Source organism: Thunnus albacares, chromosome 22 (genome assembly GCF_914725855.1).
Source record: "Thunnus albacares chromosome 22, fThuAlb1.1, whole genome shotgun sequence".
In the NCBI taxonomy this organism is placed as follows: domain Eukaryota; kingdom Metazoa; phylum Chordata; class Actinopteri; order Scombriformes; family Scombridae; genus Thunnus; species Thunnus albacares.
Genome location: NC_058127.1, coordinates 24,326,396 through 24,341,295, shown reverse-complemented (window position 1 = coordinate 24,341,295; position 14,900 = coordinate 24,326,396). Strand labels below are relative to the sequence as shown.

The 14,900-nt window shown below is 39.1% G+C and overlaps 1 protein-coding gene across 17 annotated transcripts in view; it reads left to right on the top strand.

The window, feature by feature from the left end:
* ablim2 (actin binding LIM protein family, member 2) overlaps positions 1-14,900 on the top strand; it is a 99,960-nt gene that overhangs the window by 54,133 nt on the left and 30,927 nt on the right. For 8 of the 17 annotated variants that reach the window (XM_044342379.1, XM_044342386.1, XM_044342378.1 and 5 more), the window contains exons 4-9: positions 1,164-1,276; positions 1,576-1,702; positions 2,687-2,780; positions 11,709-11,796; positions 12,510-12,568; positions 13,990-14,043. In XM_044342379.1, coding sequence (XP_044198314.1) covers positions 1,164-1,276; positions 1,576-1,702; positions 2,687-2,780; positions 11,709-11,796; positions 12,510-12,568; positions 13,990-14,043 — 535 coding nt within the window. The remainder of the gene's footprint in view (positions 1-1,163; positions 1,277-1,575; positions 1,703-2,686; positions 2,781-11,708; positions 11,797-12,509; positions 12,569-13,989; positions 14,044-14,900) is intronic. The other 9 variants (XM_044342390.1, XM_044342388.1, XM_044342395.1 and 6 more) reach the window with 6 other exon arrangements.

Genomic DNA, 14,900 nt, shown 5'->3' with positions numbered 1-14,900 from the left:
CTATTCAGGCTGATGAGAATGAGTCAGTGTCTGTGTACAAATATGATGGATTTGTAATCAATACCTGTCTCTCTTTTCATTCCCGATATTTCAAAAGAAAGGCAGGACTTTTCATTCAAGGTTGAGAAAAATCTTGTCACTGCCACATTTCTTTCTTTTTATGGGCTATGGAGACAGTTTAAACAAACATGCCTTTTCCTAATGTCTTGCACTTTGGATTATGTTTATTATGGTGCTCTGAGGTTTATTACAGAACAAAAGTACACACAGTCGTGCCCAAATTAATCCAAATCCAAAATAAATCAGACTAGAAAAGACAGTTTCTGTAGAAATTGCGTGTGATTGTTGAAAGCTGATTTAGATTGCATTACTGGAAGCTCAATAATATTGAAAATCTAAAACAACAATGAGCAGGTATCGAATACAGAAGCTTGTTATCTGTCAGGGAAAGCTGACTATGAGAACAGTACTAAGATCTACCATTGAGCTGGCAGACATTCCCTTAAATGTGAGAAAAAAGTTCCAGTTTTGTTGAGGAGAAATTTATTTGCCTAAAACTAGAGCTTGTAGTTTAGAAATTTGTGCATTATTGGTGGCAGCAGGATTACCTTACCATGAGAATGTATTATATGTGTACAAAGCGTTAGAAGGAAGAGAGAATCTGTAAGTTTAAGGAACTGGAGTGAGAGGAGACAAACAGCCAGCAGACTGTATTGCTGTCAATGAGAGTATGACAGGGACTCCCCATCAATTAAGGTTTAAATCTCAAAAACTATGAGTCCTATTTTTAAATATGTGGAAAAGCAATGTCTCATCATAAATTACTCAGCAGTTTTGGGGTAGCCTTTTATTGAAAGTAAAACAGTACTCCCTAATGATTAGACGGAGGCTACATCCTAACCACAGATAGTCATTAATAGTCAATCAGATAGTCATTGATCAAACAGATAGTCATCAGTTATTGCTTTTACTTCATGTTTGTTTAGAGAATTCTTTCAGGTATGGTGTAGGAGGATTTTACTCATCAGTCCGCAATGAAATCTGCCTCACTCTGCCTGTTTCAAAAACTTTTAATAAGTTTGTAAGCTTTTTAGAAGCAGAATGTACAGTATATCAGACAAAGCCTTAGCTTGATGTTCTGACTGTTTTCTTTTTGTTTGCAGACAGCCATTCCCGGCCGGTGACCGAGTGACATTTAACGGGAAGGAGTGTATCTGCCAAAACTGTACCCAGCCTCTCCCTGCCAACAGCCCTGCACCCATACAGGCTGTCCACAGTTAGTACTTTGTTTATGTCTCTGTCTCTCTGTCTCTAAATCATGCCAAAGGTAAACTTTTGCCCCTTGCAAACTATGTTTTTTGCACTGCTTGGCACCATAATTTTCTGTTCCATCTCTTAAATTGGCACTTTCTTAATTTGTGTCAAGCCATTCCCTTCTCCGGAAACCAAAATGTTCTTTTTGTCCTTTAACTTAAATCAAAGTACTGCACAGAGAATTCTTCGGCTCGGAAAAAGCAAACTTTAGTATTATTTCTCATCGATTGATCTCCCTTCATCTCTCCGTCCTGTGTGCAGACTGCTGCGGCTGTGGGAAGGAGTTTCAGAATGAACAGTCCCTTGTTGCACTGGACAAGCATTGGCACCTGGGCTGCTTCAAGTGTAAAGTCTGCAACAAGGTCCTCAATGCCGAGTACATCAGCAAGTAAGTCTGGCCTTCATTGCTTTTAACTCAAGTGTCACAGAAGATCTTACAACTGAATCAATCAAAACCAAAGTTCCTTTTATTTGGCTGCCAAATTTCCATCAAATCAGGTAATTTTACATTTCTTGCCACTTTTTGACAAATTAAAGGAAACACTTTAACATTCTTAGCATTCTCCACCACCATCATCAAAACACCAAATCAGGGAATATATTTAAAAACATTGCTGTTTATCCCTCCAATAAAGTTCCACACGCTTTGAGAATCTATGACAAAGAGCACTGAGTTCTTCTGGTGGAAAAACACCACACTATTACATTTTACACTGTTTTTTTGTTTGTTTTTTAAAATTGTCACCCATCTGTGTAAAGCCAAATATATAATTTTTTTGATCTTTTCTAATCTTGAAAAAAAAGGACCTATGATTATATTTAACCACAGGCTTGAAGTCTAAGAAATTGGTCAAAGCAAACTTTTCTTTTGACTAAATCTAAAAGTGTTCACCATATTACACCCATTCTTGACACTCTTCAATGAAAAATTTAATTTTTGTTTTCTGTCACAGTTTCATATTGATGGTATGTAACCCCAAACTACAATACCTACTGGAGTACAAATAATAAGGAGAGTAGATGCAGAGAAAACACTTTCAGAAACCAAGCTATGGTTTCAGATATGAGCATTGTAATACCATCCTCTGAATTATATTGTAATAACAAGAACTACATATATTACATCACAATTCTGGAAGCAGATGATGCTGTAGAACTACTTTTGAACAGTTTTAAGTCTTGCACTGTGTGTACATTCTGATGGTTGGATGGCTGCAGCAGGAGCTATACCCAGCACCTTCCTTAAGCACTTGCTGATTGCTGTCAGTTCAGAGGATTCTGACGCTCTAAGCTGTCTCCTGTGTGAAGTGAAGTGTGTCTGATCGTCTGCGCTGTCTCTAATCTGCTGTCTTGTCCTGTTTTGTGCCACCAGGGATGGGATCCCCTACTGCGAGATGGACTACCACGCCATGTTCGGCATCCAGTGCGAGAGCTGCAAGAAGTACATCACCGGAAAAGTCCTGGAGGTAAAGTCACAGCACTGATGGGTTACATTTAAAATAAATACTTTACGGTAGCTTTTAGCTCACTGGGATGTAGCTTTTAGCTTTTAGCTGCCCTCATAGAGACTAAACAAGAAATAGATATAAAGGTTTTTATGAGCAATACTGCTGTGTAATAATCAACAAATAACAACAGAAACATGCATCAGAAATGCATGTTGGATGCAGGATAAATACATAAAGGGCCCTTAAAGGGGCACTCCACCAATTGTACATGTCAATTAACTAGTCACAGGGAGTACTACTTAGTTTGTATAAACAGTTGTACAATGTCTTTTGTGGCTCTGGATAAGCTCTGTCAAGTCTGAGGAAGTAGAGTACGTGGGAGCAGTTATTTCAGGCATCCAGTGTTCCGAGAATAAAAGTACTGTTCATTTTTTGCACAGACTATGTCACTTGACTTGCAGTTGGAGCACATATTGGGCTCAAACTTTCTTATTTGGATCACCAGTACAAAGGATGAGCAACTGCAATATAAAAATGCAACCTGTGCATATAAAAACAAAGAGACTACAACTCCCAACGTGCATTTAGGTAAGACACATCTTATCACAGAGCTTGTAATTCTCTTGGATCTGGGTGCATTGAGGTGAAAAGAGGTAGGGATTTACCAGTCAGAAAGGGTCTAATGGTAAGACACTATCATGTTGCATTCTGGGAAATGTAGGATTCTTGATCCTGACCCATACTAGGGACTAGAAGTCAGGATATCTCAGCCTCTGCTTCTCCAATTTTGACAATTCTTTTTAAAATATGTCTTTTGTGGGTCTTCAGTTTTTTGAGGTGAAAAAACTAAATCACTTGAGTGCCACTTTAAATAGCATAAACTTATTGTCATCATATTCTTCTGTTTCTGTCCTCTACCATTACTATTTTGTATAATGTTATGATCTTGTTTTTCTCATAGCAAGAGGCTCCAGTGTTGACCTCATTTCCCCAAAGGGATGTTTAAAATTTTATTAGATCTTATACAGCCCATAACGCAGAAGAGATGCATAATAAATGCATAGAGAAGGGCTTATAGAATACCTACACCGCTGTATAGATCTCGAAAAAGCTCTGTTTTATGTATGACTTTACAGTTTTTAAGCTTTGACATCATCAGTACTAGAATTTCCCTGTGACTATGAAAAGGACAGTGCACAGTGCAGCTTCCAGAGGCGAATGGGGTGAGATTATGCATTAGTCCCACTGTAGCCTGCTGTGTGTGGGTCCACAGAGAATAACCGGCCAGCCAGGATCTGCATGGCTATTCAGCACAATCTCTTTTTCTTTTTCTTTGCTCTGGGCTAACGGCTTTGACCTCACCATCTACAGCACACACACACACATATTAGCTCTCTTTGTTCCCTCTCCTCCTCTGCCTCTCAGGCTTGTCACTCACTCTCAGGTGCCAGTCTGCCTCTACATTCCTCTCTGTGCCATGAAACAAAGTGACGCAGCCTCCTGTTCTAGAAAATACCGACAGCTACAAAACGTCACCGGTGTCCAATGAATTTTGAAATGTTATTAGATACATGGTGTCAGAAACATGTCAGAACAGGCACGTCATCCCCAGGTTGTCACTGTCATTAAGTCATGTGTGTGTCATTTTACTGTTTGTGTGTGTGTGTGTGTGTGTGTGTGTGTGTGACCTGATTCAGTCTGTGTGCCTTATTGAACAGTATATACACAGATGGACAGAAAGAGAGAGTTTCACTGCAAAAATAGTGGAACAGACAAAACTAGACTAGAAGAGTAAAAAAGCAATGCTGGTGGCCAACAACCGGACTACACAATGGGGCCAAAAATCTGACACTGGGGTGAGATTATTCCATTTTTTACCAATGAATTTTTGTTCATATGATCTTGGAACCAAGGTTTGATATTTAGATTTTATGAAAAATTAGACTAATGTTGTTTCCTACCTGCATACTGCTTCCATTTTTCATGTAGTCATGCTAAATAATAAAACACATGTCTTGCTGACTCCAAGAAATTCTATATATTCAGCATAATCAATAGCAAATTTTCAAGCTGAGGTGTCTTATTTTTATGCACACAAAATGGTGAAGTGGTTCACACTTAATGAAATAAGATTCCATTGACATATTTCCATATTAGCAGATGGAGTTAAATCTTTGTTTGTCTGATGGATCTTACTCTGTTAAATTATGACGAGATTCATGATATCACTAGCTGAGATAGCTGGTAGAAGAACAACACATATAGCTCTTTATTTTTAACTGCAAGTTCACCTGAAAGAATAAGGCTGACATTTTTCTTTATCTTTATTATTTTCAACAAATTGCACGAAAAAAACAGAACCAACTATGCTTAAAACGTGTTGCAAATATATGAATTTTCAAAAAGTGTCAGTAAATTCCTAAAATGACTGTGCACTATAGTTTTTCAGCAAACTTTACTCAAACAGAAAAAAATAACACATTTGTTGGGGATTACTTTAATCCACATTTGGTGCTTTTTTTGGTGCTAGTGTGTATTTCCGACAGCAGGGCAGTGACAGCAGGAGCAGATCACCTAGTGTTAGTCTTGGATGACAATGAAGCTCTATGACACAGAGGAATAAGGGTTTGGTCTTTTCAGTGGGATTTGTACAGAAAATATATAAGAAAAATATAGCCGACGTTATCCTTCAAAGCCAACCTAAGAGCTGTGTAAAACCATATAATACATAGACAACATACAGATCTGGTTGCAGTTATTATAATTATATTTACCGCTGAGGTATTCCCTCTCAGCTATTATGTATTCTGAAAAGCTGTAGGATCTTTATGTTTAGTGTTATCAATGAGTATATTCACACAGCTGCCCTACCTCCAAGAAACATTTGTGTGACTGTGATTAAAATAAGTCTGATGTTTTGCAGCAGTCCATGCAATTTAGCCTGCTAGTTTAATGCGTAAGAAGAGACAGAGAGAGATGGAAAGGACTGGATGGGAGAGGCAGGTAGAAATCAGTGCAGGAGAATGTGGTAGTGAAGCAGCCTGTTGTTCTGTGGTGATGGAGGGAACAGACACGGGATACTCTCCTTGGGCGGATAGAGGGATGAGGAGAGGAGGAAAGGAAGAAAGCTTTTAGACTGGGGGTCTTGGAAGCTCCCGCCGTGACCTCGGAACAACAGAGCAGCTTTATAGGGACGAACAACAATCCCTCTCTCTCACTTTCTCTCGTTTCTTTCATCACATAGCGGTCTCTCACATTCTCTCCTTTCATAAACACCTATCAGGTTCCAGTGTCTAGAGAGCAGCGGAAACATAAGAAATGGAATGAGAGCATGTTTCTGTGTTTCTCTCAGTGTGTGTGTTTGTGTGTAAATGACATCATCCACCTCCATTTGCCATTGTGTTGGGCGATCAGGTGTGTACTAGGTTCTTTGGCCCTGCAGGGTCTGGAGCTAAAGTCAGTCAAGCAGGACTAAAAGGAACTCTACCTATAAAGTGTCTGTGTGTGTTATGTTCATGTGTGTGTACTGACAAGGGAGTAGTGGAGTTTATTTGCTTGAGGCAGAGGTTAACGTTGTCACCATATTACCCAGAGTTTTGAGTTTTTGAATTGATACTAATAAGAAACACATTTACTACCTGAAAAGTATGAGTCATATGACTATGGAGCAGTAGAGAGTCTAAAAAAGTAAAACAATCTCTCCTGAAATCAAACTCCAGGGGTGGAAAGCAACTAAGTACATTTAATCAAGTACTGTAATTAAGTACATTTTTAGGTACTTAAACTTTGAGTATTTTCATTTTCTGCTACTTTTTACTTCTAAGATTTTACATTAAAAAAACATACGACAAGCTAATAAGGTACAACTTTTTGTTAAAAATTATACCATAGGTTCCCAACCTTTTTGGCTAGTTGGGGTCCCTTGTCACATTTCAGATGTCAGTGAGTTCCACCAAAGAGATGGTTTCATTTAAATAACTTTTAGAGATCAAAGGGTTAAAATTGTTCACAAAAAAGCTAAGTTTTGTGAAGCATAACTTTGTTTTTTCTTCTTTCCTACCAAATGAATCATCTAACAACCCGCCAGATTTATCTTTGGACCAAACAAGGACTGTGTACAAAGTAGTTATCTCTAGATTTGATCAGCTGCAACAGTAAAATGCTTCTTACGCATTGATGCATCAGTATCAACTTTTACTCTTGATACTTAAAGAACATTTTGCTGATAATACTTCTGTACTTCTGTACTTTTACTGTAAGTAGGATTTTGAATGCAGAACTTGGTACTCTTACTTAACTAAAGCTAACTAAAGAATACTTATTCCACCACTGTCAAATTCACACTTGATAAAATAAAACTAAATGTGAAAGGTTGAAAGTAGGTTTGAGCTATCGAGAAACAGGATTTGAACATTTTAAACCAAGATTTGAATGCTTCATACCCATAATATTAGTGTGATGTTGACATTTTAATAAAATGTTCCAAGAGACTAAATAGTTCTTCTTGTAGAATTCATATGTAAAAAAAACGCTAGCTAACAGTTAACTAGGCTATCACTTCCACTCAACTTTTCCTGCTGCAGCACCAAGAGTGAGTTGATATTGTATGATATTAAATATGACATGCAAACAAACTTTCTGAGGCACAGTTCCTCTGAAAGATTTTGTCATGCTCAATAAACAAAGTCCCAGCTCTTTGGGATTCTTTGTAATTTTTAAATCAAATGCCACCATGCAGGGTTGTCTCAGTGTATTAGGAGTAGAGGCCATTTCCAGCCACTCTACCTGTGCTGGACTGCACTTTGAAACAGTAATGGAGAGGCTGAGCATTTAAAATGTCATGACATTTGGTTGAGATCAAAGAGTCTGTTCTGTGGGGATGTAACGAGTCAATAACTGGAGCTGGTAGTGGTGGAGGAGGGCGAATTGAGACTGTTTATTGTTTTTGCCTCTATCTTAGCAGCTCAGTACTCATTGCTGTGTCTGTTCATTGCTCGTCCCAGTAATCACCTGTCAGTCATATAGTGTGAGTAAGTGCTCTGATGTCTGGATTTTCTGTTAGGCAGAGATATGAGTATGCTTACGGAACAGTGGGTGAAAGAGCACAGTGCAGAGGGGCGGTATTGTGTAGGTTTACTCCAGCAATGATTTTATTTTAATACAGAAGAAAACTGACAAGTAGCCTACCTCTGAGAAGATGAGTAAGAATCCAGCAGTCAAGAAGGGTTTGGGCATTGTCCATCATGAGTCTCTCTCAGGTTACACCATGGACAAACAAGGTCAAAGTTGAAACTGAGCTCACAAGGTAGCGCAGCCACAAAGTTCGACATCTTCGCTCTCTCCATGAGAAAATAATTCTGACCACAAGCTGTTCTTCTGTTTGCTCCAAATAAGCCAGAAATACAGTATAACACTCATTCTCACTCTAGTGTGAGAGAAAGGCCTCAGTATGCTTCAAAGTCCCTGTTGGACCATCTAACAGCGTTTAAATCTTGCTCACAATGGCGGAATAAAGGGGGACTGCATCTGACAATTTTTGTAACTTAATGAAACAATCTGACAATCACAGTCACTTTACGCAATGATTGGCTGGGTGTGTGGAGGTGAGAAAGTAGGCAAGGTTTGAACTCTCTCAAGCTCTCTTTTCCTTCTTCGCACAATTGCTTTCTTCACCTTTTGTTTGTATAATTGAGTGCAACACATGACGGCCTTCAAGAAGAGTCTGTCAGATAGTGCGCATTGTAATCAACCCATTAACTGCATGCTCGTCTGGCTGCCTTTTCAAGCAAGTATTCATATATTGTACGACCTAGTTTGTTTGAAGTACACTGAGACCTTGAGTGTGAGTTTGTAGAACAGGGAATGTTCAAGCTTGAAGCTTGGATATTGATTGAATTTCTGTTGTGTTGTAGTCAGTGATGCAGAGAGTAGGAAAATGTCACAAATTATTACTTTGAAACACAGAGTTTGATGTAGGTACACTTGACTTGATGAAAGACTGACCTAGACTATGAAACACATCATTGATTTTGTTTGTGTGTTTGTGCTGTAGCCGTGCCCGACTCACCAAAATCTATTCTAATCTTCCAAATGGACAACCTCCCTCGCCTGACTGGGTTCTGCACTTGCTAGATGAGGTGATGGACAGGGTGGCAGAGAGAGGATAATTTTGAGAGAGCAGATGGTCTGTAGGTAATTGGGTAAATGAAGAGGTAACCTCAGCTGCCCTTTTACCACTTAGTTGCCATGATCTCTCCCTGCTCTCTACCACAGATGTGTGGGTAAGCCTAAAACTCGGCAGGAGCCTCAGCCACAAACCTCAATCCTGGCTCCCCAGCTACAGCCCCATTCCAAAGTAAAACATCCAGTCATTAGCTTTCAAGTTCATTCCCCCTCTAATATCCTCAACCCCTCCTCTTCCTTGACTTATCAGCCCTGCAGGACATTGAATATGATAATTTTCCCCTCTTGCTGCTTCAGATTCTGACAAAGGAGGGATTTGATTGCAGGGCTATCTCCTTTCCGGCCTCCTCATACTTTCCATGTTTGAATTTCAATCCAGTTCCGGGCTTTTATCTCTGGGCCTCAATGTTTCTAAGTCAACTTCCTCTTTTCTCTCAGTCTCTGTCTATTTATCTGTCTCAATTCAGTTCAAATATGAACTTTTGGCATGGCGTCCACAAGATGCTGCCAGTACTCAAGCACCTGACCTCTATTTTTCTCCCAGTTGTACCTGGATGGAGTCCACATGCTCGTTTTTAGTCGGTACATGTCAGGTTGCTTCCTCTCTCCACCTGCTGTCTATGTGTTCCAGATAAGAATTAAGCAGGGTGTTATCCAAGAAATAGGGTGTCGACGTCCTGTTTTCTGGTATTGTTCCATATTGAGATGATGCAGCAAAGTGGCGGGACCTCAGAGGATTTGTAAGCAATCAGTCCGCTGTTTAAGCAATATGGGATTCCTTTGGGAGGCCGAGATCAACAGAATTAGATGACTGTTTTACAAGAAGAGAAAAGGTCTCATTGCAAAGGAATCCATCTTAAGTGATTTGGTTCATTGGTGAGTCCATAAATCATATGTTTTAAAACAAGAAAATCTGCCAACAGAGTGAGATAATTCTGCTTGGTTCCAGTAGAGTTTTGTGTTGTCATAACACAAAACAAGACAGAAAAACTCACTGATATTGAATAATGGCTGTACAAATAGGATGGTCTTTGGATTACATAATAGACTGAATAAACAGTCATAATTTAGTTTTGTTTTTTGGAGAAAAGGTTTGAGACAAACTAGCTTAAGTTAGCTTAGACACTGTTGAGGTGCCCTTGGAGGTCGTCATTCATCCAAAATTTTGGATAGATACATGATGGACCCATGAAATCTACACGAACCCAGCATGCATTAATGCATTTTTCAAAAAAAGAGCCCCAGTCCAAAAGGGACCTGAGAACAGTTAGGTGCTAAGCTAATCCAATCCAAACTGACCCAAATGAAAAAATGCATTTTTGAGTCTTCACCAACATTGGCAGCAGTATTTTGGACCTAACTCGACTCGATTACTAGTAACCGAGACCTGAGAACAGGGTGGACCGGTGAGGACCTCTAGATCCCTGGTGCCTGTGGTTTCACCCAGAGGCATTGTACACTATGGCTTTAAAGATTTAAGTATCACAGACACATACATCCTCGCCTTGAAGACTCACACTGCCTTGTGGATTCCTCTTCAAGCTCTGGAGATAACATATCACCCCCATTAACCTCTAAACATCAAGCCACATAATAGTAACTCCATGCTAAACTCACAGGTCATGATAAATGGTCAGCCAGTGCTTACTATTGTTTAGGTTTATTGGATCATTTTTTGAATGTTTTGGACAATTTGAGTTGAGTGGAGAGGGCGATTTCACCATTGAAGCCAAAATTAACAACTAATTGTTATGTACCTTGTATTTTGAGTTCATTATGTAAGTCGTAGATGAGTCAAGATGATTGTATGTTGCCTTTGCATCCTTCTCTGCACTGAACGCTACTGCAATGCCTATTGCGCAACACAAAGGCTCCACCTTGTGGTCAACTCATACAACACACCCTTTTCTTTGGTCATTTGTAGCTTGTGGCACCTTAATTAAGCGATGCTAATTGAATTCCGAATTACAATAAGGTCAGCAACACTCCAGGGACTAGCTATTCATACTGCATCAGCATTTTGAATCGACTATTCATGAATTTGCTAATAAAGTGAGCTTTCAGACATGCAGAGAGAAACCTCTTGGATGCACACACACAAACACTAATATCTTTGAATCAGTTTGTGGTTGCAGGGTTGGTGGGACAGTGTTTTTCCAGATCATCCTGCACTGAGATGAGACAAAGCACTTAGGCATATTTGTATTCCTTAAATATGTCAAGTACTCAGCTGTGAAATCCACAACTAGTCTTTTCTTGTTCAGTTGTGAGTGGGTTTTTTTGCCGTTTTTCCTGAGCTGCATTGGTTTATCATCATTATCAGAACTATGCATGAGCACTATACTCATGTGCATTCTATAGCTGATTATTAAGAAGAAGACTGGGGTTACTTTGTCTCGCCTGATTTTACACATTAAAGACTGTTTAGTAGTCATGGAGACACTGTTCAGCCTGTAAAAACAGTTGTACAGTATGTCTTCTGTGGCTCAGGATGAGCTCTGTCATGTCTGAGAAAATAACCAAACTGACAAGCTACTGAGTTGCATAATGGGTAATGTAGGATCTGGTGTTTTTGGAGCTGGACCCAAACTACTGCTGCTTCAATTCTGACCATTCCTTTTTTAAAAATGTTTTTTGCAAGTCCAACATTATTGAATTACAATACTAAATTGCTTAAGCACCCCTGTAACAATATCCAGAAGAGACCAAACACAACAATGACTGCCACATTATTAAAACCTCTTCTTGTTTTATATGTAACAGGCTGGAGAGAAGCATTACCACCCCACATGTGCCCGCTGTGTCCGCTGTGAGCAGATGTTTGCAGAGGGAGAAGAAATGTATCTGCAAGGTAAAGTTTTGGATCCCACTAAGGTTGTCTGCAGGTCCTTCAAAGACTTCTTTTATTGTAGCTCCAAACTTCAGGGCAGGTACTGTTGCTATTGCTGCCTAACCACAGAGGATTCAAAAACGCATGACTGTCTATTCTTAGATCATAAGGAGCACCACAGAAAAAATCAGGTGATGACACGTTTTTTTTCTCTTCACTCTCTTATTCCAATCTGTCTTCAGCCTCTCTTTCTTCTCATTCACCTACAACAGTATATCAGCTATATCAGTATATCTGCTGTGGCACTAAAATAAAGTAGCAGCTGGTGCTTTGCCGTAAGAGCTTGATTTGTCTTAACTCCTATTGAGCTGCCACGTGTTTGTTACTGAAAGGAATATTGATTTAATAATGGAAGTAGAATTCTGAAACCAGAAACCAAAGTAGAAGAGTCATATTGGGGTCTCTAGCTTCGTCTTGCATAGATGTCATTTCCTTAAAAGGATAAGATGAAAATTTTGTTAGTGAGTTCCTGCTCCCGGAAAATAATCAGCTAATAGGGTAAAATCAGGAAAAACAGAATATGCAAGCTAATACATGAAAGGTGGGCATATTTTACAAAAATAATCATATTTGTAAGTAAATTATTACAGTGGGAAAGTACAGAGTACATCAAAAGTCATAATGCATGGCTGCATCTGATTTCTGACAGTTCCTGTCTCTCTCTGTCTCTTCAGGATCTTCTATCTGGCACCCTCCATGCAGACAAGCAGCCAAGCAGGAGGAGAAGAGTAAGGTGGGTGGAAAAGATTGTCAAACCACGACTCTATACTTGAGGAAAGAGATCAGACTCTTCATGCTGTCATGTCACAAATCCCCAGATACAACTAAAATAGAACTTTTAGACCACAGAGCCGCATTTCTTAAAATGTATACGTACATGTCATATGTGCTGATTTCAGATGTTGTGGGGTTTTCAATTATAGAAGTGCATTTTAGGGAGATAAGAGCAGTTGAATTAGTTCACTTATTCCTCATTTTGTTTTTGACCTGCCTAATAAACCCTGAAACCGCTTAATATCCCTCAGGAGTCCTTACAACTACATTGGAGAACTGCTGTGCTAGACCACTTTGACTTTTTTGTGTTCTAACTTGGATGAGAAAGCAGCAAACGGTCAATGCCTGCTATTTTGTCTAAAATCTCTTTATGTGTATGAGAATGGATCCCATGTATATCCTATATAATTATACTCTGGGAGACTAAAGAAAAGCTTGAAGTTATTAAGTTGCAGAATGCATTTCTATATACTCACTAGCAATGATTGCTAGTGTAAAACATGTTAGCAACAATGTTAACAGCAACTTTATAAGGTGATCATATAGAGATTATCTGTGGAGTTTCTGACCTCCAGCAAGCTAGCAAACATGGATGTAAACAATGTAGCTTTCAAACTTTTAAGAAAAAATCTTCATTCAACCTCAAGGCATTTTGGCAGGTAACACTGTTAGTAGTAGAGACTGTTTGTTTACAAGAAAACTCCACAGGGTGCCATTAATGTTTTGTTTTCATCTTGCTCCACTGCCCCCAAGTGGCCAAAATAATAATAATAGTAATAAAAAAAAACCAAATGTAGCTTTAATTTCAGGGAAAGAATTTCCTAAACCTGTGATGTTTCACTTATTTTACTTTTCAAATGATTTCACTCCACTGCCAGAAGTTTTTAAAAATGTATTTCTAGATAAACGAGATTATAAGATTGAGCCAAACAAAAAGTTTAGGTTTTCCAATACTTCTTTTCCCCTTCAACCTAAGCTACTGTTTTGAAGGCCTTGCTCGGAAATCTTTTGACTACTTTTATTGTATCTGACCCATACATACACTTCTCTCTCTTAGTTTTCAGGATTCTGCACAATATCTAACATTAGTTATAGACCAGTATTGCAAGCTGTCCTCTGTAGTAAACATACTGATTGCTCTACAAGTGAGCAAAAAAGTCACCTTATTAGTTGTATTAACTCTCAACAGTTCAACTCTTTAGAAGGGTTTTCCAGACTACTCAGTAAATACAAGGAAGGTGCCACTGACCATTCATAATGAGGAGGAGGGATTTAATTGACAGTTAGGGACAAAATACCATTGTTTTACCATTGAATCAGCAGCCCTGCCCTTCCTCCATCCCCATTTTCATTCCTCATCATAACCCCTCTCCTTCCCAGAAGCAGGTCCGGATACAGATCAATGACATCCCTGAGCAAGAGGTTGGTGCTCCTGTACGTCCCTGCACCCACCCAAACCCCACTCAGCCCCTCCACAGTCATCTGCTGCATGGGTTGATCATAACGTTTGACACCTTAATGTATTTGCTTCATGTTGAGCAGCAGCCATGTACTGTAAAAACACACATACAATACTGAACACTTCTCATGTGATGCAGAACTGACAGATTTGATTGGTCAGTGACTGATGATGCTGTAATATGCTGATTATCAGTCTGTGCATGTACAGGGATGGTTTAATGAGCGAGTAGAGATGGCTTATGTGTCTCAGTACCTGCATCTGCAGAATATATCATCTGTATTTACAGAAAGTGACACTCACAATTTGAACAGACAGGGGACAAATCTGAGATGTTTCAAGATTAAGCAATAGTATTATCTTTTGTTTACTATTTAACTTGTTATGAAGGGGAAAGTCCACTTTCTGTCTTCAACTTGTGCGCTTTAACAACAATAACTGATTGGTGCTGATTGCCCACGCTCAACACAGCTTCACTAATAAAGCCACTGTACTTTGTGTGTGTAATGCAGTATTTATGTCTGGTTGAACATAAATAAATTAAAATGTGTTTTTGCTTGTGCTGACTAAAAAGTTCCAAAAATGATGTAAAGTCATAATTAGTTAAGGTTTAAAGTCCCCCGCCACTCAGAAATGTGTTTTTCTTCTTCCTACAGTTGGATGTTTGGGCTTTACTCTGCAGAATGTGTGTGCAAAGTTTGACACTAGAATGCTGTTTTCACATTTATCTGCTGAAAGTGGAAAGTTTCTCTGTGCCCATTGAAAATCTGGTTTTTAAGGGGTGGGCTAATGAGCATTTGTGACATCACAACTAATTTGGAGCCAATCTTGG